Source organism: Haliaeetus albicilla, chromosome 19, assembly GCF_947461875.1.
Source record: "Haliaeetus albicilla chromosome 19, bHalAlb1.1, whole genome shotgun sequence".
NCBI classification, from domain to species: domain Eukaryota; kingdom Metazoa; phylum Chordata; class Aves; order Accipitriformes; family Accipitridae; genus Haliaeetus; species Haliaeetus albicilla.
Genome location: NC_091501.1, coordinates 12,696,337 through 12,723,441, shown reverse-complemented (window position 1 = coordinate 12,723,441; position 27,105 = coordinate 12,696,337). Strand labels below are relative to the sequence as shown.

Sequence of the window (27,105 nt, the reverse complement as noted above, 5' to 3'; positions counted from 1 at the left end):
TTTCTGGCATATCATAAAGGGTACCAACCCTGCTCTTTGCCAAACAGGCAAGAGAGTACAAATAGCAGGTTTCATCTTCCACTGACACCTAATGTTTCTGCAGAAAAGACTGGGTGAAAGTGTGTCTGGAGAATAATATTCCTGATGGATCACAGAGAAATGTTAGGATGTAGGGAGTCCTTTTTCCTCTATTAAAAACTCTCAAGCCATATAATGGCTTTCTCTCACTACAAATCTCAATTTGCAGTTAAGGAAATACTGGGATAATTGGGAGACTGCCTAATGCTAGTTGTAAATAGCGACTTTCACGAAATTTTTCCAGCTGTCTGTTCAAAACTGTGAGCATTTTTACATTCTATAAGAAGACAGAGTCAAATGGTTCACCTTTAATAAAGATGTGAAGGCAGTGAATACATCTAACCTGAACATAGTAAGTGTATGGTAAACTACACCGTAAAGTGAGAACAAATAGAGCAGATGGCTAAGTGTCTATCCAGGGATATGCTTATCCATTCCAAATGTCAAGTCTCTTCAAGCTTAGTTTCTGTACATGTTATGGTAACAAGTATTCTGTAAGGAGTGCTCTCTTCTGGTCAGACACAGGAGAAGGTAATTCCTCAACAATGTATTAAATGTCATAAACATCGATTATGTAGAATGACAGATTCTGTCTCTATAAGAACTGCCATATCAAATCTAAGAACAAGGTCATACATTTATTCTGATAATCAGAAATGTACATGATATTTTAGATGGAGGAAAAACCTGCATCTTCCTTCTTCAGTAACACAACCGAACATCGAGCAACAGAGAAAACTGAGACAAATCCTTTTCATGTTCAAAAATCCATTATTTTTGTTGTTGCTTCAACATGCAACACTGCACACATGAGCAACAATGAAGTTAGTCAGACCTTGTAAACTTTCATCAGAAAAAATGGCTTTACTAAAATGGGAGATAGGGCTGTCCTCACATTTTGCTCACGGCTCCCAGCTCACATTGTAAGAAAGTTACAACACCAAAATCTCACAAATTCAAGAAAATTAAGAAATGGGAGAGGTAAATTTACACTTTTTTAATGGTCACCCATACTACTATATACTCTGTCTGTATGCAGCTGTTTGGAGAAACAGGTATCAGATTTCTGTATGGAAAATCGGGAAAACTGGTATTAGAAAGAGACCCAGGTAAATACTCTTAACGCTTAATGTGTACGAAAGCTTGTCTTGATCAGCTTCCTCTAAGTAAATCGGGAATTACTGTCTTGCAAAGTCCATCAGATCCATATGTGAAACGATAAGAGATGAAAAGGACTAATATTCCTAAGAACAGGACCTCATCTGAGCAGATGCTGCAGGGCTTGACTTCATTCCTTCTTGTTTGTCACGTTATTTTTCCTACCTTGTCATGTTTACTTTCTGGCTATCTGTTAGCAAGTCTTTACACCCTTCCTCACAATAAAGTTGTACTTTATGACTTCAATACAGAAAAGGGAAGAAACCTTCCTTTTTAGCTAGAAGCTCATTTTTATGTGCACTACTGTCTTGCTGAAATGGAAATCCAACAGTGTAATTTTTACATGAAAACATGATTTCATGATATTGCTATTTCATATTATGCACTGATTTTTGGTACTGTGCAGTATTCCTCCACTGTCTAATGAACTACCATTTCTTTCCAGTACTGTTTCTGTGATGTTAGATGATAAAAATTAAGGTATTAAGACCGCGAAAATGCCTAAGTCTTTTTTCCATTAGAAAGCATTATGAATAAAGAATACCTGAGTATTGTCCATAACTACTATACTGGCACAGATATAACAAAATATGAAGTGAGGCTGTCTATTCATCATCCATAGTCTATGTTATAAAAGTAGATTTATCCAGGAATGCTTAATTATGAATTTTTAATTCCCCCCAAAAAGGCTAAAATTCAAATTACACCCCACCCCCACCCCCAGAGAAACTTCCCCTCACTATAAGTCAGAAAAAGCCTAGCTAAAAGGTCATCATTTTTGGAACTTCTCTGTAGTGGTTTAATCCTAGCTGGCAATTAAGTAGCATGCAGCCACTTGCTCACTCCTCCCCAGTGGATGAGGGAGAGAATGGGGGGGGCGGGAGGAAGTAAAACTTGTAGGTTAAGATAAAGACAGTTTTATAGGACAGAAAAGGAAGGGAAAACAAAAACCAACCAAATAAATAAAAATAATAATAATAGAATATGCAAAACAAGTGCTGCATAATACAATTGCTCACCACCCACTGACCGATGCCCGCCAATCCCCGAGCCACAGTGCCCCCCCAGCCAACTCCCCCCCCAGTTTATATACTGGGCATGATGTAATATGATATGGAATACCCTTTTGGCTCGTTTGGGTCAGCTGTCCTGGCTGTGTCCCCTCCCAGTTCCTTGTGCACTCCCAGCCTCTGCTGGCTGGGCAGTATGAGAAGCTGAGAAGTCCTTGACTTAGTGTAAGCCCTGCTCAGCAACAACTAAAACATCAGTATGTTACCGACATTATCCTCATCCTGAATCCAAAACACAGCACTATACCAGCTACTAAGAAGAAAATTAACTTTATTCCAGCTGAAACCAGGACATTCTCCCAGACATCCAGGAAAGTCAGGAAAAGCTCTCTTTACAGGGAGAGTTATGACATGATAAGAACAAGGGCTAATTTTTCTCAAAGCATCTGCCAGGGTTAAATATTTGCTTGTGTCTACAGTAACTGCACACACTGTGCTGAAAATCACAACCCTCCATGTAAGTATAGAATACAACATTTGTGGAACACCATATTTTTTGTAACATATTGTAAAAGCTGTTAAAGTTTCTACTATGTATGTATATCCTGTTTTCTAATGCATAGCCAGCTGTCACAGAATCTCTCAGAGAAAGGGTTGGAGGGTCAGTTGATCCCAAAAGTACCTACTGGCTACCATTGTGTTTAGCCCAAATAAAATAGGAGGAATAATTTGCATACATTTATTCCATTTAGGTTTTTTAGGAGATATGACTGTTTAGAGCCTGTATTTGTTCATACCTGCTGCATTTTCATTAGCAAAAGTCCTATGGAGTACTGAGAGACAGACAGTACAAAACTGATGCACATCATCTCTGAATTCAGAATCACATCTAGCTTAATTATCAAGAACATGTAACAATGTTAATTTTCATCCTTTATGGTGACTGACAAAAAACCCTTATCCCTTCAAAAAAATGCTAACAAATTTCTTAAAAACTGAATTGCAAAGTGAATTCATATCCTTTCAGTGCTTTAGGCCATGAGTTCTGTCCTAAAGGACAGGAGGATGACCTAGAACTGAATATACCATTTAGTGAAATTGTAGCCATCTGTGTAGGTGCTAATGGCCCAAGGAACACTAACACCTACAAGGCTGGGCAGCACAGAGGATTATCCAGGGACAGGGAGGCCAAAACTTCTCCCTAATGTAATTACTGTCTAAAAAGTACTGGGAGAGGAAGGGAGAGAAAAAGAACATTTTGATCTGAATAATTCCCAAAGATGGATCTGAGCTCAATGAGAAAATACAAGTCTGGTATGTCAGACCGTTCTCTGGAATAAGCCCTGCAGATGCAAGATGGCATTGAAGAACAGATTTCTACCAGGCTGAAATGAAGTAGCTGACAGTTTCATGGGCTTTACCATGTTGAGCTGTGCTATCCAAGGGATAAAGAAAGTACACTCCACTCAGCTGGCAGGCAAGCTGGAATCTGATATGGTAGTAGTCTATATGGAAGAGGAATTAGCCAGGAACTCAGCACTTGAAATTCACTTATCCCAGGAAAACATGTAATACCATTTAACTAGCATAACCAATTTGCTTCAAAGCTGATGATGCCTAGAAAGTTATGAAGGAAATCTTGAACTTTTAAGTTTGGAAAGCTTTTCTTTAAATCTAACCATTTCTTCAAAAGCTTTGTACACACTGTCCAAAAGCAAGTTCATAGATTAATTAGGGAAGCACGATCTCTCTTTACTAACAGCAGAAAGATGACAAACCATTATTTTTATCATGGCATGGTATTACCATCAACAGATCAGATGAAAAAACTTCAGCCACCCTACTCTCAAGAACCAATCATAGCATGTCAAGAGGAAATTCTTCAGTAATTTAAGACCAGATGTCCTGAGCTTCACTTGGGTTTTCAGATTTTTGAATCTTAATATTGACTGGGTGTACATGTTATGATGCCTCATAACAAATAGTTAATGAGAATAGACTGTTTCAGTTGGAAGGGACCCCCAATGATCATCTAGTCCAACTGCCTCACCAATTCAGGGCTGACAGAAAGTTAAAGCATGTTGTTAAGGGCATTGTCCAAAGAATTCTTAAACACTGACAGGCTTGGGGCACCAAGGTTGACATTTAATGATTTAGAAGGTTCATTTGATGAGAAGGTATTTGGCTATCTATCCATTTCATCAAGCTTTGTCTGGATCCAAATAAAAGCATTATTGAACAAAAAATTGCACATTTGTTTAGACTGAAAATTCAGTTCTTTCCATGAGAAGGATATTTTTCCTATTTAATGCTCAATATGATAACAGAATTATATAATCACAAGGAACAAATTACATATACTTGCACATATAATTCATGGATTAGGAATTATACATTAAATTATCTAAACTTGGGTGTGGAAAAAGGAGAGCAAAATTAATAAATTTACTTGGTTTTACAGTTGTTCATTAAAGCATTCAAATATATTTTACACAGCTTCCGGACATATAGTTTGTCCGCAGCAATTAGAGATTGATGGACAGCTGCTGCAATACAGATCCAATAGTACATGACTTCATGCCACAAGATAGTCTGAAAATTCCTCCTAAAAAATCTGGCAGATGCTTGAGTGATAGAACAACAAAATATGCATACTACCTTCCAGATGTCAGTTCCAAGTAGCCATTCAAATATCATGAAATTTCAGTAAATGTTACCTTTCTAGGACAAGACAGCATATCAATTCCTTTTCACAATAGCCAAGCTTTAGTTACTTGAAGCAAAAATTTTCTACTCTGGCCTGACAGCTTGTTTTTTTATCTTGCTTATAGACCAGACACTCGTTAACCTCTCAGATCTCTGGAGAGTTGTGGTTTAAGGGAACCCAGGAGGAAAAGACAAATTTGGAAAGCCATTTATCCATCTCACTAGAATTGAGACATTATGGTTTTCATTCTTCCCCCACTCCCCAAAATACCAAATTTCCATCATCAGAGCTCTCTGAATAAACGAACATTTTGTTACTGGCCTCAGGAAGAAAGAAACCACATGCCTGTTAGGGACAGAGAAAGGAGGAGTGGAGTATGTGCTTGGGAGCGTGTTTATTTGACTGGATTGCAGACGGTCAACCAAAGAACATGCAGATCATGTATTTTTAAGCATTTCATAATGTCTTATTATTAATTCCAGCCAAAACCGCCAAGACCAAAATTATCTAAAATTGGTGCTTGTGTGTCCTGACCCCAAAGCCAACAATGGTTGCATTAAAAAAAAAAAAAGTCAAAAAAATCTATGTTCCTCTCAGGTTTAATTTTTTTTTTAATCGATTAGAAGGCTGTGCCCTTTAGAGCCTATGGAGAAGACAGGTCTCCATAACTAACAAATTGAAATGTGGTCCGAGGTAAATTTTACTTCCAGGAAACCAAAACGTTGCAGTCCTTGAGAGAGAGAGGCTATAAGCAGAGGGCTCTTCTAAAGGAAAGAGTTTTTATTGAACCTGTCACTTGTCATTAAACACTCCATATTTTACCTTAGCCTGATATTTTCATTAGAGCATACAGACCTTTTTCATCTGTGAATGAAAGCATTCCCTTCAGCCTTGTGTTGAATATGGGAAAAGACTCTCTAAAATCGAGCCCACCCAAACAGGACAATTAGGTTCACAAAAGCAGGAAAGGCACTATGGAAAATCAAGTAATATTAATACTATGACAACTTACACATTTCAATGTTGAGTATCATATCCCACTTTAACCTTAAATTCTTACATGCATTTAATAATGTCTATTTTTAATCTCAGAAATACTTGCATATAATTGTATAGAAAGCAACAGACACCAGTGCAGAATAAAACACAACATAAGCAAAGTGAAAAAAAGTATATACTGCTGTATAGACATCTCTAACTGGAAAACCTGAATGTAAAAAGGTAAAGATAATAAAATTATACACTTTGACATTTTTGTTCCCTATTTTAGCTTCCCTATTAGACCACCAACCTACAACAGAGTAACACTGGAGAAAAACAGAAAAATATCAAACAACTTGGCTTCCTCAAAAGAGACAATTGCTTATTTGTTTCTTGCTCCTAGATGTAAGTTGGTTACTTTGAAATTAAAAAAGAGGGAATATTTAGAGTAAAATTATGTTAACTATGCTATTCATAGTTTTATATCTGTGACCCCTCTACTGCTAAAACACTTTGTAAGTAAAGAATTGGATAGGACATTGCAAGGACAGCTATACATTCTTAAAGAACTCTGATACAAAGCAACACCATTTTTTGCCACATGATTTCTGAGCAAAAGCTGCCTCACTGCTGCCACCAAAGCTGTAGAATCTCTTTGAAGTATCAGAAATTGGTGTTAAATAGTTTTAACATGACTTAAAGTTATCAGTAAACAGAATATCACTGGCTGTCCACTGCTATGTGTAGTTGTACAAACACATTACATAACTTACTGTTTCTTAAAAAAAAGAGAGATAGTATAATAGTTGAGAGAAAACAAATCTCAGGCTTTTTCCAATGCCTTCTGTTTGTGTAAAAGAAAGAAATGTGAAGAGAAAGAATAATTGTGGGGCAAAAAGCCAGAAAAGAAAGCCATACCTTTTAAAATCTGCAAGTGCTACATAAAAACAAAATGATGGTCTTGTGGATTGGTGTCATTCGATAAATACACCATGAACATAACTGCAAGGCAAATGTCAAGTACCACTTACCTTTTCAAACTTAAAGTATAGATTTACTCAAATGCAGATTAGAAATCTAACCAAATATTGCATTAGGTTTAGGAATTTTTAAAGACATTTCACTAATACAAGGAGGATTGTGTTATTTAAACTTAAGCTGCCACATAACGAGAGCCTTGTGGATTGCCATAGCATTACAGCCACAAAACCCATTAGCAGATGTAGAAATCCCACATCCCCGCCTTTTATAAAAGTCTGCAGTTATGAAATCATTTTCATACACTTGGAACTTAACTATTTCAGTGCCCTGCATAGATAGGTCTAGAATTGAGGGGGAAAACCACAAAATGGTGCATCTGAGAGCATTCCACATGGACACATGTTTCTGTGGTTCTTTCAAAAGTTCTTAAAGAGTTGAAACCATCCCCTTGGAATTCAACAAAACAGAGTAAAGAAGTATCTGTTTAAATTAAGGAGGGGATTTATCTTTGCTAGTGAACTATTAGAATTTATTCTGTGTCTTCATTGCAGATGTATTAAGATACGTAGCTGGTAACAAGAAACAGGATTTAACCTAGGATAACAAAGGAAAACACCTAGGAGAAGGCTTGCTCTCTAAAGATTTTAAAAATAATTCAAAAAGACTTCAAGGGTAGATTACTGTTTCCATGTTTTTTTCACTCACCAAAAGGAAAGTTATTTTTGGAAATTAAAGAAAACACAGGCAAATAGCTATTATCTCCTCACTTAGCATCATGGTATCTTTGCTTTATTTCATGGCAATAGTTTAACATTTTTATGACAGCACTTGAAAACTTACCATTTGATAAACCATCTACAGCTAATATCAACATATAGCACACTGAGAAATATTTGACTGGCTTTCATACCCGGTGACTTTCATATGCCTAGGCAGATTTGAGGTAACCAGATAATTCTGTGGGGCAGCAGCATGTTACCATTTCAGAAGTAAAGCAAACTGACTAGTAAGCATACCAAGAATTCATAAGGTAGAGTAGGGTTTCACTGCCAAACAAAGATGAGTAAACACAGAAAACGTGGTCCTCCAGTTACCCCACAATAATTCCAATTTACTATAAGAATACTTACTTGATTATCTTTCATTTACTGAAGAAAAGGCACCAGTATAAGGTAAAACCAGCTAGAAAAATACACAGAACAGCTAAAGAAAAAGGCTGTTAGAAGAGCAGCGAAGAAAGAAATGCCACACCAAGCTCAATACCGAAATGATAAAATTATTTCAATAATGCACTTCATAGCTGAATTGACAGTTAAAACTATTTTTCACTTTTATGAAAATGGAGTAAGCTAGGAAAGCAACTGAGAGAGGCTGCTTTCTTTGAAGTGCTCTGGGATAGATGTGTCCTTTTAAAAAAATCAGTAACAAAATTCTTAGGTAACAGCTATGAAAATGGATCAGGAGGTACAGCGAAGAGCGAGGTAGCTAAGCATGGCTGATTGGCCAAATTGCTTTAATTCAATTCCCATGTTACCTGAAGCTGTTGGGAGCTGTCATTAAGATTATCCTCTCGTCTCCTGGCCTCCTCCAGCATCTGTGCACTCTTCTTTTTCTCCACTTGCTCTTTGTGCTTCAGATTTGCTACTTTCTTATTTTGATCTTTAACTTGCCTGTAAAAGAGAAGAGCACTCAGAGCGCAGTCCAGAGCACACTTCCCATCAGCCCCAGTGCTGGGCAGCTGTACTGAGGAAGAGCGGAACCCTCAAGTACCACCACTTCATTTGCAGAAGGTCACCGACACCAAAATAATTCTCAAGCGTTACCCTCAACTGTTAATTCAGCCAAAAGAACACTTCATTTTGGCCATTACTATTAACCTAAATGTGGAAATTTCTGATGCCCCCCCTTAATTATTATTTAGTATAAACTATTAATCAAAGATGCACTTGCCCTCCTGGGACTATGTGGCAGAAATCTCTTCTCTGTTCCTACACACATGTACATAAAAAACACAGACATCTAATAGCCTGTTTTGATTTGGGTACCACTATATCTAATGTAAGGAAAATAGGATCAAAAGGAAAAACTAATGAAACATGACTTGAATATAGAGGACTACCTATAAGATCTAGGCAATCTGTTTCCAGAAGTAAAACTATGTCTTTTCAACCTCAAGTTCTACTTGTTTAGTAGATATTTTTAGGGATTTCCTATCCTTTCTTTCTACAGAAACAAGACAGAGCAAGTAAGAACAAACTATTTCAGAAAGTGTGCATAACTTCCTTTTCACTTGCATCTATGAATTATTTTTGACGATCCTGGCAACTACTATTGCCTGCAGACAGAGTTTGGCCTTTCTGGGCATTAAGACACAAGGAGTATTGAATCTAATTACAGACCCTTTAATCTCAGCCTCCTGACCACAGAGAACTTAAGTCTAAACTTTTAGTCCAATCAAAACAAAACAGGCTAGCTTTGCTTCCTCAGCCCTTTTCTCCATAATTATATCTGGAGTTTGGATTTTGGAATAAAAGACAGATTCTTTGGTTGCAAGATTTCCCCAAAACATCATGCGAGTAGTAGAGACGGCTCTTTAATTTACTGTTTAGAAAGCAGAATGATATACTAGCTTCATATCTGGTATGTTATCCACACAGAGAGGGAAGAATGTTTCTTCTGTATTTCAGAAATACTTTTAGAACAGATCACAAACAACCCTGCTTTAATATTTTCTTCAGAACTCATAACAAAAGTATGATCAAGAACATATCTCTTTGTGATATATATGTTCAAATTATGTGGCATATAGCTAGTCAGTGCTTTGAGTTCTTCCAAAAAAACATAGGTTCAACACTGAGCTCTGCTTTTTGCAATATAAGCCAACTGGATCTGGGAAAATTGCAAAGACAGCAAATTTTCCTTGGTGCTAAACAAACTTCTACTAGTGTGAAAAAGTGCTGATGGCCTCCAGAGACCAAAGCAAAAAAGGAAAGTCCTTTTCTGATGATGTTAAAAAATTATTGGCATACTTAACTACCTTGTTCAACAGTTACAGCTGATTTGAGTCAGGATGCTTTTTAAACACAACCAGTATAATTGTTACGTTATTCTAACCCAGCACACTGCATACTGGCAATGGGCGCATTGCCCAGTTTGAAAGCAGACTTGTTCAGTGATTAAACGACTTATTGGAAATATTATGTTGGCACCAACTCAGCTTGTACAATACACAGTTCTATCTGTCCAATAAAATAAACACAGAAAGTACAGCTAAGTCAACACAGAAAATGAAAATATGTCAGCCCAACACATTCAATTCCACATGAGAATTCTCATTCAACTTCTAAATTAAAATTAGGGGAATTAATTATTTTTTATAAACTTGCAAACCTAGATTCACCTGTTGGGGAACTGGTCTGTGTTACTGTAATCTAGTTGTTAGATAAGAGACAACAATATTAATAAAGCCACAACCCTCCTCAAAATATGTCTGAAGTAGATAATCTCCCACGTGGTCCAAAACGTTTTCAAAGTATGTATTTCCAAGAAAGGAGTGATTATGAGGATATATACTATTGACATCCACCTTCTCAAGCCTGAACAAAAATTAATGTCTTCCTAATATATTAGGTAGATATTTTGAGACAAACTGAAGCTTTCCTAAAGCAGTTCAAAAGATGGAATGAAATTACCTGTGCTTGTAATACTCTGATCAATCCTCGTAACTGTCATACTATTTGGAAACGTGAATTCATGTGCAGGATACAACTATCACTCTATACCTTTGATGTCAAAAAGCAACAAAAGTTGGGCAATAAACCTTTCAAATGATACAGGCATCTATAGCATTACCTAAAATTTCCTCAACTGTTTAACTATATAAACTGAGAAGGTCACATGAAACTTGAAATCTATAAATCTAAAAGGCTTGTAGTCATTTGATGCATGAAAACACATCTCATCTTATCTCAATGCCCATGGTACCAAATGATAATTCTCATTTTTACAATACTTCACACAGATGATTGTGTAACAGGTTTAGAATATACAAGCCCAGAGCCCTTGAACATTTGTACTGTGAAAGTTCTGTGAAACTGTAAAGAATCCATACTGTGATTCTGTAAAGAATCCTCTTTCTTCTCTGTCAGATAACTTTGTCTTCAAAGCCAAAGTCAGAATTGTGCTTTTGTATACAAAAACAATATCTAAAAAATATTTAAATACACACACACACACACACATTTTTAATATCAACAGACCTCAGAAGCTTGATTAATAGGAATCACCTAATTCACTGCTCAATAGGACAGTTCTGTTGCTATTTTGAACACTGAAACACTACTGATGATTGTTATAGAACAATTTCATCTTCACACCACCACTGAACAATGTGCAGAATTGGACCACATACTGAACTGGAACAATAAAATAAAATACAGAAAGTATGCGTCTTAAGCGAGCACACTGCAACTGGTGGTACATTCTATGAGAAGACAGTCAAGAGGAAAATAAAGATTTGTCCTAATATATGTGCACAAGGAAGCTCATTAGGACTGCAGAAGGAAACAGAGCTCTGGAATTCCCTCAGTTTGAGAGCTTCATTTTGTAAACTTAATGTTCTTTAACTCTTTTTGAATGCAATTACACATATATATAGCACATAACCCTTCAAAGCGACAGTAAAGTTTTAAAGAAATCCTTCATCTGTAAGAGTGTATTTATTAAAACTGAAAAAACTGCACAAGATTAAAGATAGCAAAAAGAAAATGAATGAATTACAATGATGGCAACAGCTAAGAGATTTGTGAGTGTTTTCTAGAAAGCATGAGTGTTAGCATGTACAGCAACTGAGTAAACAGCAATTTGCAATGTGCATGTGGAATTCTCATCATAAAATAAAAAGCACATGAATTTGAGAGATACAGAGCATTAAATATTACTGTAAGTACATATTCCTACTGAAACATCTTTTTAAAATGGGACTAGAGAGAGAAGAAATGCTGGTGATTCTAACAAAAATTGGAGAGCCAGTTCACATTCAATGAGATAATGCTTTAAAGAAGGATATCACTGGAACCAACAGAAACAATAACAAACTAACAAAAGTAAATTTACCTCATCTCAGCAGATGTTTATTCTTAAAAGTCACTCTCAAATCGAATAAAAAAAGAAATGTTCTAGTCACATATAAAAGAAGAAAATTCTAATGAAAATGTTTAATATGTTGAATTACAGTGAAGAATCCCACTCATTTTGGAAATAACAATTTCTTTTGTGTTTTTTTAATAGCAATTTTCAGATAATTACTATTTTTGAGGTATGGCTTCTAAAAAATTTAGTACTCAAAAGTGAAAAATCTTTTCCATTGCTTAGAATTTTTCTCCATTTCACAATATGTCATGCCAAGTGCTGTTACAATAGAATATATCAGCAAAAAGGAAGTAGAATCAAAATCAGGCTTTCAATTTTAAAAAATAAACCCCAAAGTCCTTCAACTAAAGACGGGCCAAGATTTTCAGAATTAATCATTTCACATCCTTTGATTTTGGGTGCCCAATTTAAGCCACATGCCTGCTGAAAAAACCCATAAGATTTCTCAATCTGGACACTGAAAATAACTATTCATTTCTATGACTTTATCCTTTTTTTAATGAAACAAAGCTGCATCACTTAAAAACCCCACACCTTTCAACTTCTCTATGAAATTCTTGAATTCCAGTGGTGAGGTATAGCTGAACCTCATGGGGAAGAAATTAAAATAATCACAATAAGCAATAAAGACTTTCAAATTACAAGATTTCACATTTTAAAATAATTTTAAAACAGGAAGATGAATATAAGCAATAGAAAACCAGTGGACCATCAAGCATTCCTGAAAAGTGGAAAGTCACTTTGTTACCTGTGAGTCCTTTGGAAGAGTTTTCCTCCCTAATAAGATTAATTGCTTTATAGGTCCTATTCTTTATTAAGGCTTTTATGAAATAGATAATTTTTTGTACTAATGTGAATATTTTTTGCATTTTAATACTAACCTCATTATCTTTTACTGTAATGCACATCAGCATATATAGCTGTTAATTCTTTCGTCATATGGATTTTCATGCTGCATGTTAATGTAACGTAAGCTATTATCCCCATCTGGTTATCTTTTTTGGCATAATTTCAGATGTTCTTCTTGTAAAATAAAAGGTGATAAAATGTTAACTGAAAATATGCATAAGTTAATTTAAATTGTATAATTACCTTTTAATATATTTTTCCTTCACAGTTACGTGCCTAACACACAACAGTGTTTTTATAATAGTCCAAGTATAAGTATACATGTACAATGCTTTTAAACCACCACAGAAGCTTACCTTCAATATAAAATGCATGCACACGTACTATACTTCACCTCATGAATACACACACTACGAGAAAAATATACAGACCTTGGGTACAGCTATAGAAACAGCCTGTTTTATTCATCTGACTTAGGTACTCAGAAAATATTTCTATGTGTCAGTCAGCCATGTCAGAAAGATTGTTTAGTTCAAGCCTTCATTGACGTAGCATTACCACCACCCACAGGACAGTCCACTGTTGCTGCAGCTACTAATCCTGATGGACAGATGAACTTAATTTGCTTTAAAGCACACTTTGCTGCTCAGCATAAGTTCAACTGATGCAATAGTCAACATTATCAAAGAAACCTGCAAAGAAAACTGTATACAATGAAGTAATATATTATTTAGTTTAAAATTGCCAATGTACCTTCTATTATGAAATATTCAATTCTATAATGTATAATACAGAATCATAGAATATCTCAAATTGGAAGGGACCCATCAGGATCTTCAAGTCCAACTCCCTGCTCTTCGCAGAACTACCTAAAACTAAACCATACGACTAACAGCATTGTCCAGATGCTCCTTGAACTCTGGCAGGCTTGGTGCCATGACCACTTCTCTGGGGAGCCTGTTCCAGTGACCAACCACCCTTCTCAGCAAAGAACCTTTTCCTAACGTCCAGCCTGAACCTCCCTTGACGCAGCTTCGCTCCATTTCCTTATGTCCTATCCCCAGTCACCAGAGATCAGCACCTCCTCCTCTGCTGCCCTCCTTGAGGAAGTTGGTATCATTGCATAAGACCTCAAAGCACTTCGTAGTCCTAAGAGACACAGAGTACTATATTTATTCACTTGTGGAATGAAACGGAGAAGCCATCTGAAAGACTATAATACTACAGCAATTTAGGTCAGAGCGCAAAACAGGAAGGCAGGAAACAATCAGCTAAGTTGTCCAGACCTTTATTAGCAGTCTTGTTCAATGATTAGGTGGTTGAGAAAAAAAGGAAATTTTTACTGAAAAAAATCAACAACATCAACATAATGGGATGCTAGTGATCCGAGTTGGACTGATTTAAAACTCACAGGAAAGTGTCCAACTTACTACATTACACCCACCATTTCCTTCATCACTTCTTTGTTTTTAAGGTCTGCCCCACCGAATATTTTAGCTGGCCATATCCTTAACCTTAACTTATGAATTTAAAAGATCATAAACATAGTGACATAGTTGTTGGGTTTTGTTTTGTTTTGGTTTTTTGTAGTTTTGGTACACAAAGAAAAACATTTACATTCTGAGAAGTGTAACAGAAGGAAGCCAAGAAGAAACTCTTCCCCAAAATGCTACTTTGTTTTGAAAATAAGAAAAACCCCTGTTCTGAAAGGTTTTGCTTTAGCTTTTAGTTGCTTAAAACTCACTTCACCTTACCAGTGGTTGATCACCAAACCGCAGAGAATAATGGCAGCATTTGGAAAGCCTAATTGCTTAACCTCAAGAAAGAAAGTGATGAAAGGAAGCTAAATAAGTGATGAAGGAAACAGGACTGACCACATCACATAGTCCCATCACCACAGCTGGGTGTCTGATTGACAGTCAAAGGAAAGTTGCCAAAAGTTGAACAAAGTTCCCTATCTTATGCATTGAAAAATTAGGATCAGGGGAGTTACGCACTGCTGAAGATCTACATGGAATATAGTATGGCAGGATTTTTTTTTTTTTGAACAGTAAGCATTATCTGGGCCTCTTCCTTTGCTTTGTTGGGCTGTCCATAGCAATCTCAGCTTCTTAAGTAGCTTGTCACTATTCTTCAACATTATACTAAGGTCAAAAAATGGTGCATTATATTACAAAGTAAAAGAAACAATAATTTCATTACGCTTTTCAAACAGCTTCGTTTAATATCACCGCCTCTGTTGCACACTGCAACCAAACTAAAAGACCAATCAACATACTTTCAATGAGTTGCTATTGTTCAGATGCACAGCTGGCAAATTCTAGCACTGTTACCTCTTCTGCTTGTGAGCCTCTCCTCCCACAATCTCTCATCGCTTTGTTACACTGTTCCTCGCTGTTCTGTGCCATTTATATGACAAGGTAACATATGCCAATGAAAATATTAACAGACCCTGAAAATTTAACTGGTCTGCTGTATGTGAGTTAAGAAGTCCCACAGTGGCTTTAAGAGATGGGCAGGGTGGACTTCATTTCCTGAAGCTAGGAAAATTTGATTTTTGAAAACAAAGTGTGTGTTCAGATCAGCACTGGAGGGGGGCAAGGGACTAAGACTAGAAAGGCTATGGGAAACCAGCTTGCCCTGGATTTTATGAACCGGAGCCTAACAGTGTCTGAATCAAGAGCTCTGGATGTCAAAGACTAGAAGCAGATCTCAACTCCAGACTGGTCATTGTCTTTCCTCAGCATTAAGGATTATCTGCATGATATCAATGCACACTTCCTGATGCAGTCAGCATATTAGCCAGCACATTTCTCACTCTAGCTAAAACAACATTAAGATTTTCTTCCAGAAACAGATGATGGGAAGATATGAGAAAGGGGAGCACAGGGCATATGAATCTAGAAACTCAACATGATAAATACGTAACCCAAACCCTCCTATCATTTAGAAACACCTCAGAAAGAAACCCCATCTCCTGATCTGTTAGCAATACATGAAGTTTATAGATAACGTATTTCAAGTAGTGAGGTGGCACAAGTCATTAATGCTACATGGCATGTTTCATGAGAGGATATTAGCAAGTCCTAACCAGAAACAGCTATCATCAGCCTGCACTACAGATAACTGCACTAACACACTACCTTTAAACATTAATTCTTTAGGAGTAACTAAAGGCCTTCAGACTCGAGTCCAAGCTTGTCTGATGTGAAATGCGTCAACTGTCAAACACAACCTCCCACATTTGGCCATACAATACGTAATTATAGGTTAATACAATTTTTTGAAGTTTTCCTCTTCTCACATTAATCTCTCTGATTCTGTCTAGCAGAAGACCAAGAAATATAATCAAAACCACACTCACTAAACCTGAATGCTACAGGTGCTTCCCCTGTGAAATATTATTTCTCAGCCATCAGCAGGGAACACACATTTATGGAAACAATTTTCCTCATGATAGAGTGAAATGATGCAGCATCAACAGTCAGTGAATTTATAGAAAGGTACATAATAAATACTTTAACAGAAAGAGAAACCTAACTAAAGATGAGAAGCACATGTCTCAAATGCATGCACTAAGCAATACCAAACTAACTTAGTTCAGGGAAAATACTTACCTTTTCCTTCAATCCCTTGATTGAACAAAACTAGGATAAATTAGGCTACTCTCCAGTCTTGAGGCAGTAGCCCAATTACACACAAACAATGGTGAAGTCAAATGCTGTTGTCTCGGTATTCACAAAAAAAAAGGAATAAAAGAAAAAGGTACCTTAACCAACTGGCTAAAATTGAGGGATTAACAGCAGAAATTAACAGAAGTGTCTTAGTTTTAGTGCAAGTCCATATCAAATTAAGCAAACCAAAGGTTTGCTTTCAGACATGGCCAGATACAACATACTAAAACCAAGACACTCTAAAAACTTCAGGTATACATCTACAGCACCTCACGTTTTCACTAATCTAGAATTCTACTTTTGTAGATATAATCCACTACACCTATTTGCCCCACTCATGTGCAGCCAAAAAAACCCTCATAAAACTAATGTGCAGCTTCCCAACTATTTACATTCTCAGCATCCATTTCCTAGGAAGCAAGTTTTGTGATGAAAGTAATGAATACATTACCATAATTTCATAACTCGTGTCAAATTCAAAATCAGGCTTCAGAGATTAAATATCAAGTTAATTATATGTCAAGTTCTATAATTATTTTTGAAAGCTGACAACAGTTGAACTAGAAAAGAAACCTTTAACCTTAAAACATTGCAACCTTTAGTTTTTATTGAAGCTAAGAGCATTAAAAATACAAACTCAAGGTGAACTCTGAAATAAATCTGCAAGATAATGATATGGGTGTTCCTTTGTTAAGAAAAATACTAATGCTTTAAGGACCTTAATAAAAGCATTCAGTAGTTCTGAAGTTTGTTCTGTTGTATTTTTTCTTCTGCTTTTGTTAATTGAGCAAACAGATGCAAAGCCAAAAATGACATTTATAAAATGGCTGATTAGGCCTCAATGTGGGTTCCTTCTCCCTGCAACACGCTGGGTTAGTTGAATTTGGCCCTAACAGTGTGGGAGGAAGTCCCAAAGGTGCTGTTCTTTTTACCTTTAACTCCAGTGCACAAGCCAACCGCCCTGTGAACAGATCACACGCAGCCAGTAACTCTCTGCTCAGGAGACCTTCACCATTTGGCTGAAAAAAGTATTTTCTAAACAGCAATAAAATCTTCCTTATGAATGGCATTTTATTGAGGTTTCGAGAGGGTATTTTTGTGATCTAAGATCACACATGTCTCTTAACTGCAGTCCCACTAGCCAGAAAAGAAAACAAATCACAATACAGCAGTTGTTTTCTTTCATACGGGTATGCCATCTTTTCATTCCTCCCAGAATAATGCCTGATACAATCAATAATTAAAAGAAAAATCGAATGTAAAAACCAGCCACTGAAACAAAACCAAAAATTAAATATAATGTAAGGAGAAGAAAATGTTAAAAGCAAAGCATTTAAGAACTATGCTGGAGTAGCTTATGTTTGGCTTGCAGCATATACCAAACTATCAAGAGAGAAAAGTCCTCTTCTAAAAATTTGTAGAAATTTGGGATAACAGTTGAATATTATCCTGTCATTTTGAAATAGTGTATATTAAAGAATCAAGGTACGTCTTACACTTTCAAGCTGACAACTACTGAAAATCCAGTCTTCAGCAAAAGATATTAAACTGATCAGTTGCTAAGGACACAAAAGGAAGCACAGTGAATGTACCAACTCAGTGGAAGAAAATTTCTGATATAAAAGAAAAACATCCATGAGAACATTCAGAGTCTTGCTCTAAGAAAAGGATGTGAGGACAGTGATGCTAGCAGGACCATTCTGAAATAAACGTAAACCGGTCCATTTCAGGGCTAAAAGCCTGATGATTTTATGTCACTGAAGCGTCCAAATAAAAATCTTATATTACTCAGCTTATCTCCTTAAAAACAAAACTGTTTTCAAGAAGAATCTTTCAAACAGATTCTCTCTATAGACGTGAATGGAAAAGTGTTTACCCTGTTAGCTATAAAGAAGCTGTACCAAATCTGATCCGAAGTTGGCCATTCCCAGAGACTATACCAGGAAAAGTATGCAAAAGGATGGGGTTGATTGAAAAGCAATGCTATCACGCTTATCAAACTGTACCTTGCTACAGCGTCTTCATTATCATGAGACTCTGAGATGAGAAGTATACAGTTCTATTTTGGTATCCACTGGGTGAGACCAATTTCTGGTAATGAATGCAAACCACAATGTCTCTCAGAATGGCATGTTTGGCATATTTCTTTTGGGTGCTTAGCAAACAGATTTATTAAGAGGTATCTCCTCTTATGAAATACATTCTGTAGCACTGGCTTTGACAGCTCACATCAGGTTAATAAGAAGAGTGCCTACTGAGATGATTTGTTACAGACTTTTGGCTGCCTGGAAAATGGGGGACAGCAGCATTATTTGTAATAAATATACCACATACAGGGCTGACCAGCCTATCTAAATAGTGCAGATGGCTTAGTTCCTCCTTCTCTGGTACAGCTGTAATATTGTCTTCTCAGTCTGTCAGCTGTAGGATTCCAAAATACAGATAGGAATACTTTGCAAGTTGAGCAAATGCCACTGGCTTTCTGGAGAACTCAGTGAGTGTTGCAAGCAACATTTATGAGTATCTCTTCATCGGAGGTTTCTGTAATAGCCTTGGTAATGTGCATGGACAAGGTTACTGGCTTACGCATTTGAGGAGGGTTTTCTACCATTTCACAGTAAGTGGATCTGCAACAGAACTTGTAAGTATGCCCATTAGTGTTTTGAAGAAATACATTATTTTTTAATATATTCTGAACAAGTACAGAAAAAAAAAAAATCTGATGACAAGATGCCCTACGTTTCAGACATCTGAAATATACTCTTACTGATACCCTCAGTGATCACAAGGTTTGTTAATTAAATTATCTCTATTTAGCAAGCAATGCCAAAAGAAAAGACACCTTATGTTGATTAATGACATATCAACCCTTTAAAATATGTTGACATGTCAACTGAAAAAGTGTTTGCTCTTATATCCGCTATATATATTGCAAGAAGGAGTTAGTAACAACAACAAAAAAAGATCTAGTTCTAAGCTGTGACATACTCCTAACATATTCTGCTGGTATTATCTACGTAAAGTGAAAAATTACACACTGAAAAGTGAAGTGAATGTGTATATCCATCTAGTAGTTGGTTTCAAGTTAGCAACATTAATGCTGTTATTTATTTGGTATGATTATGTGAGGAATTCAGGCGTATCCAGCAAAACCAAGAATCCTACTAGCTAAAAATTCAAAAATTAAACAGAACATACTTTTTTTTTTTTTTTAAATATTGCAGACTAAAGGAACTAAGTGAGCATATAATGCAGGTTATTGCAGAGCAAGGCAGGCCTAGAGAAAGAAACAAACAACACTGAACACAATATTGGTAAAAGAGAAAATGTATGACAGGAGGTGACCCCGAAAGAATGTATTTTCAAAGATACCACATCCCCACTGAAGCCTGCACGGGTAAGATTTTTTACCCTTGCACATACTTGCAGGGTAAAGTTGCATTATGTCACCTCTCTTTTAGTTTCCAGCATGTGGGACTTCCATCAAGCATGGCATGATCAACTCAAGACATTAAAAATGCAAGGGGAAGTTTGCAGACAACCTGAGTTTTGCTGGCATTCAGAACGGAAACAATCCGGTCAGTGCTATTAGTGCCAGTGGGACTGATAAAGCTAAAAGTTGGACTGATGCTGAAAGCTAAGGAAGACAACATAAGACTTTTCAGAGCTACCATCTGGTAAGCTACAGTAAATCCATGGCTTTGAGAAGTCACAAGTTTACATGCTAGGAGGAGCAACACAGGGGAGTAGGAACTAGTAGGAAAGCAGCCTCAATTTTCTGTTGGATTGGCACCTTCTGCGATCTTTTGTCAAGGCTGGCACTGAGCACACCAGCCTGGCAACTGCCAGTTGTTGGCAGTTGTAATTTCTAGGATCAAATGAGGCTCTTCTGGTCTATCTATAGAGAGTATTTTGCAACTCAAATTTCTATTTCTTTCTCACTCTTGTTTTTTAAAAAAGAAGATAGGTTACTTGTAATGATCAAGTTCATTCGAGAACGCTTGAAAGAATGCTGGAACTGTATCACTCCAACCTCACTGTCACTCCAAAACTACCCTCATGCTTGGTCCCAATTTCTATCAAATCTGTTCAATATTGTAAACAGATACATAATAACTTTCCATGTAAAACCACTTTACTTTGAACTGAGTATGCTGAGTCACTAAAGGGATAGGTGGCACTTTTCCCCTTAGAGCTTAGTCAGTCATGAGCAGAAAGTGACAACTGGAAATATTTTATTCTCCAAGGAAGTGAAAAACCATTTCTTTTAATTAAGAAGAATGGCCTATCTGCTGGACAAGACAGAAATGAAGTTTCTGAGAGCATGATTAAATCTATCTGAATTACCTGGGGTACTTCAAGAAGATGACTGGCTAGAAAAGCTGACATACTCCAGCATGAAAGGGGCCTTCTATTGTTTGCAAATGAAGAACATGTTATGCGGGAGTGAATACTTGACTACACCACCCTGTCAGGACAATGAAATGGAAGACAGCCATAGAACAGAAAGGAAAATGGGGGAAAAAAAAAAAGAGTTTACCAATTTAATCTTAGCGTGAGAATGTTAGGCATGTTTTTATCTTGCAATATCTGTAATAGCCTACTTGGGATTTTATGGATAAGCGATTTTATTTTCATTTTACAGTAATGTGATTAAGACTGATTTCAAATTAATTGAGTGATAGCAATAGCAGTGTGCATTGAATCTATAAACTGTGTGACTGTAATAAATATCTACGCTTATCTAGCATATTTTTCATCCAAAAGATGAGAAATCTTTTGCAGAGATGATGTACAGGCCAGTTAGGAAAGCTGGTTTCACAGGAATTAGAATGAAACATATTAGCTATTTAGCAGTGGTAATAAGAAATGCCCTTAGCTGATGAGTAAAGTACCAAAAGGCACATCTGAAGTACAAGGGTTCCGATGCCCTCATCTGAGGCAGTGAATCACCTTGTGTGCAGGTCAAAAATGGAACTTGATCTTCACAAGGAACACAAGACCAAAGGTAGCATTTCAATTTAGTTACAGGTGCACACTAAACACATGAGGTGTAACTTCCTAGCCAGCTGAAACTCTCACAGCAGAAAAATGCTGTTCAACAAGGCAGCTGAGACGAAGATGCAGGATCAACTGTGCTCTATTTTATTTGCCCACAAGCTGAGAAAGAGAAAGGATGTGACAAAAAGGGATGTGAATACTGCAAATGGAAAAAGGTTCTTTCAACCCAAATGACAAGGCGTAACAGCATAGCTGGTGGTAACTACAGATGCAGACTAGTAAACCCCTATGCTGTCAGATCTAAGGTCACTGTCCCAGTATAAGCTCTCATCCAGCATGAGAAGCTTACTGAGAACATATAAAAAACATGGGAAACAGAGATAATTTCCAATTTTATCTTCTCCAATTCTATTCACAGCAATAAGGTTTGAGAGTATCTGTGTTTAGGGATGGGGAAGAAGAGGACAGAGGATGAGCTACATTAGAAATCTTGAAAGAAAAACTTCTGGGTAAAATATTATTTATGAAAGAACAAGCCTATTAATACCATACTGACATGTATCAGAGTGATGCATTATCCCAGAAAGCAGCAATTCTTGGGAGTTTTTAAAATTGTTTAAAAACTGAGAATACAAGTAGAAATTTGCAAGAAATAAAAGTGCAGTGGATCCCAACACCATACTTTTTCCTTAGTTCTTTCTTTTCTTACAGCTGCAGTGCTATGAAATAACAAGGCAATTATTGTTTTATCTGTTTTTCAAAGTCAATATTATGCAGCAAATTCTTACCAAAACTAAACAAAAATTTTAGAGTTTGTCCTATTATTAGTTAATACAGATTAACTTACCAGAGTAAGTTTGGAGTAATTTTGGTTGGAGGGATCTCTGAAGGTCACCTGGTTCAATCCCCTGCTCAAAACAAGGCCAAATTAGAGCAGGTTGCTCATAGCTTTGTTCAGATGAGTTTTGAATATCTCCAGTGATGAAGACTCCTCAGCCTCTCTGGGCACCTGTTTCAGTATCTGACTCCATCACTGTGAATTTTCTGCTGATTATCTCATTAGAACTTAGATTGGAACATGTTGCAATTGGTGTCTGTTGCCTCTCAAGCTTTTACTGCACACCTCTGAGAAGAGTCTGGCTCTGTCTTCTCTGGACCTTTCCATTAGATAGCTGAAAGACCACAGCATGATCTCCCACGAGGCTCCTCTTCCTAGGCTTGAACATACCCAGTTCTCTCTGCCCCTCCTTTGTATGTCGTGTGCTGTAGCACTTAGTCATCTCACCGGCCTGCCTGCTGGACTCACTCCATTATCCCAATGTCTTTCTTGTACCTGAAAGCCCCAAACTAGACATAGTATTCCAGGTGCAGCCTCACAAGTGCCAAGCAGAGGGAAACACCACTTCTCTTGACCTGCTAGCTGTGCTTCTGCTAATACAGCCCAGTATGCATTTGGCTTTCTTCACAGTAGCATAACACTTCATAAGGTTTCTGCCAGTTCATTTCTCCACTCTGTCAAGGTCACCCTAAATAGAAGCCCTGCCCTCTAGCATATACTCCCCATAACCACTCCCCTCAGCTTGCTATCATCCATGAAATTTTTGAAGGTGTATTATGTTTCATCATCACATCATTAAAAAGACATTAAACAGTGCTGATTCCCCTCTGAGCCAGTCATCTCATCACTGAAAGAAGATTGGTCAGGCATGATTTGCCCTTGAAAATCCATACTGGCTGTTCCCTATCACCTTCTCATCCTTCAGGTGCTTGGAGATAGCTTTCAGGAGGATCTGCTCCAAAAACTTCCCAGGGCATGAAGTTATACTGACTGGCCTGCAATTCCCTGGATCCTCCTTCTCAACCTTCTTGAAGATGGGTGTGATGTTTGTCAGTCATGAGGAACTTGTCCTGACAGCCATGAGCTTTTGAAGATGATTGAAGGAGTCCTCGCTGTTACATCAGCTGGCTCCCTCAGCAGCCTTGTATGTATCTGATCTGATTCCATCAACCTGCAGATTTCTAATTTCTTTAAATGGTCTGTAACTTCATCTTCCACTTCTGTGGGTAATGCTTCACTCCCATGACTCTGCCACTATGCTCAGGGATCTGAAAGGAGTCCTTATCAGTAAAAAAGGAGGAAAAGAAGCTACTGAGCTCCTCATTCTTTTCAGCAACCTTTTAAAAAGGTCTCCTGCCCAGCTGAGTTCTCTATAACTACCATATTATTGCTGAATCCAGGGTCTGTTGAAGCTTTTAGTACTGTCAATTTTGGAAACATTTGCACCAAGACTATTTTACCATAGACACATAAATTCACTGTCTGTCCATAGACTTACCTGGCTTTTATTTAATAGAAGTAAAAATCTAGCTATTTGGGGGGATAAATTTTTGCACAGAAGTTAGCCATTAAAGAAGAAAAAATAACCTTTAGATTTTATTCCTTTGACTAAATGTGATGTGACACATATGGGTTAGTCAAAATGTTTAATGTTGCATGAAGTTTGAATGATAATTTCACTTAATCTTGTGATGATGACATGCTAGGTAATTTGTTAACTTTGGGATATATGAACATAAAGACATGTTTTAAAATGTCTTCTAGAAATAATGTCGTATTTTGATGTTTCAAACGTATGGTAAAAAGCCATCTTTTTAGTTACATCTGAAAAAAGCAAATTGTGAAGGATTCCTCTAATCTCTCAGAGCACTTGACTTGGAGCTCTTCAAAATTCACAGCATACTGTTGACATACAAACATCCTCCCTGGTGCCATATCCAGTCACGTGTCTTTCTAATGCTACCTCATTTCGAATCCCCATAGGAAAGCTGCACACTTTGTGGATACATGTACTGAAAACAGAGCAATAATACAAAAAGAAAACCAATTCATCAGTGTTTCATGTAATTAAATTAATTTCAGCAGGTAATAGGAAAAAAATCTGATCATGTGAGACTGCAGAAAAGTGAGAATTCTGAGATGATGTACCACTGTGAATAATTTTGCTTTAAGATGCAGTGAAATGAGGCAAGAAAAGAGGAGCTTTGACAGAAAAGCTACAGATTCCACTTCAAACAGAGGAAGAAAGCTCTGATAACCACTATACCTAAAGCAAACTCAAAAAACTATGCTGGTGACCTGTTTTAAAGAACACCAGAGTTCTATTTTGTGCCCTACTCATTACCACCCAACCCTCATAGCCAAAAAGTCTGATGCCTTCATTTCTTCCTTTCCCCACTATCATCTCTAAGATGCCTTACTTCTCCTTACTCACAAGGAACAGACAACTCTTACAAGCAGAGTACTTCTTAGTGTAAAAAATTCCATAAAGCCATTTTTGCTCTAAGAAGAATTAAAGGAAACATATATTAAATAGACAAAAACTCTTAGAGGTTGTTATCTTTTAGAGATGACCACGGAAATTTAAATGGAAACTTCTTTGAACACAATGTATCTGGCTCTGCTGAGCTAAAACTAACCATTGCTGACTTGACATGCTTGAAATTTTTATCATTTCCTGATGTGGTTAATGACCAGCATGGTGGCAGAATCAAGACCTGAGTCTTCTGAAGGTAAAAAACTAAAGAGCCAGCCATGCTTCCAGTGAAATTTCTCCTGACTGCCAAGGCGCTTTCTCAGTGCTCAGATACACAGCTTCCTGGAGATATAGTATATAATGCAGTGTATAAAGGTATTTCCATCACAATGAAAACCCACATGTACCATAGCCTATACGCCTGTAACGAAGTACTCTGCTTTTTTTTTTTTTTTAACAATTACTGAATAGTATCCTGAGTTTCCTGTATTTGGTTAACTTTCTATGCAATATTATCTGTAATTTTCTTACAGAAGGATGATATGTTTTAAATATTTCTTTGGTAGTTAGACATGTTCCATTTAACGTAAATTTAGGACTCTGGAAAATTGACTGAAATAATCCCCTCAGATTTACTTTTTTGTTTTTACTTTGATTTTATAAGGCTACACTTGAGTTGCTACGCTGACATTTAATTTTACATGGACACTCATAGCAGACTTTTATCTGGATTCATGCCACCAGCCTGCACTCATCTAATCACCAAGCCACTTTGCTATGTGGAAATAAGGTTTACAGTGTTTTTTTATTACTTCCTATTGCATCATATTCTCTTTGGTATAGCAAAAAAATCGAGAAAACTTCTTTCTCTTAAGATCCAGATTACTTGCTTCAAAGATGACAGACAGTACAATTAACCATGTGATGTAGACTATTAGAAAACCTGACAGTAGAAAGCAGGACACCAAAAGACAAGCTGCCTGCGGGTGGCCTCCTGTCCTACTTTCCAGCTATTTTTCTATTCCAGTGCTATGCTACAAAGATAAATTGTTGATAAATAACATGTTCAACGTTATTCAGCAGACAGGATGCAAAAAAAAGAAAAAATTGAAGCAGTTAAGCTGTTTAGTATCCAATTTGAAGCTAGAAATATTCCTTTCGCTTTATCAATATAGCTCATTCTTTCCTTGAAAGTGTGCAGTTGCTCACAACAGCACCTGGTTTTGTCAGTCTTGTTATCTTTTTCCATCTCAACTTTTGTGACATGTATACATAAGAACCACTTAAAAGAACTGTAGCATGTGACTTCATGGTATTTTTCTATTTTTTTTGCACTGCTGCAGGTAATGACACCAGAATAGTGTTATTTGGCTTGTTACTCTTGAACTCAGCATTGGATAGTTCTTTATTCAAAGCTGTCATCAACAGATACTTAGCAAAAACTCCTTATGGAAAATTGCTTTAATCCCCACGCCTTCCAAGATTATTTTATTTACTATGAATCAGTATGACATCCACTCCAGGCTCTTAAGACTACTGAGCAGCCAGTACATGTCATAACAGCAACAGTGATGCAGATTATGCTACTATGTTCTGATTCACTGAGTTTATCAAAAGGAGAGATGATGAAAGCTTAATAGACAGATCAGAAAATTCAGAGGTTTTGCACTGATTACAGTAAGCAAAGCTGTTCTTGATGAGAACAGATATAATTGAGAGTATTTCTTCCTGTTTCTAGAAGACAGGCATACCTAACACATTTTTTTCACATATTCAGTTATTTTCCAGGAGACACATTTTCTTTGATGTCTGAAAAAAATAACTGCTTCACACGATTAAGAGAAAAATAAAGTTATGGCTCCCATAGTAGCTTTCAATGTAGAATATAACTTCACAGAACAGCTATTTCTTCATATGTCGCAGTTAACAGTAATCAGGCAAACACTGAAATGCATAGGAAAGAAAATGAGTGGTACTGCAACCCCTGTAACTTTCCTGCTTGTCCTTAGGAGAATCTTCTCATTGTGTTTCTGGCCAGCAGGGATTTTGTAGTTCCAAGAGCACTTACTCCACCTATTCCCTTACACTCTTGATTTGTTTTAACAAATATATGACAACCTCAGCAACTAGCCATCATAGCAATCAATTTTAAAAAATGGAAAAAGTAAAAAAAAAAATAAAAATCAATAAACCCACTAAGA

At 36.8% G+C, this 27,105-nt stretch overlaps 1 protein-coding gene across 12 annotated transcripts in view; it reads right to left on the bottom strand.

Annotated features, from left to right (window-relative positions):
• Positions 1–27,105, bottom strand: part of ERC1 (ELKS/RAB6-interacting/CAST family member 1) — a 305,364-nt gene that overhangs the window by 135,620 nt on the left and 142,639 nt on the right. For all 12 annotated transcript variants that reach the window (XM_069807691.1, XM_069807694.1, XM_069807693.1 and 9 more), the window contains one exon: positions 8,450–8,585. In XM_069807691.1, the coding sequence (XP_069663792.1) occupies positions 8,450–8,585 (136 nt within the window). The remainder of the gene's footprint in view (positions 1–8,449; positions 8,586–27,105) is intronic.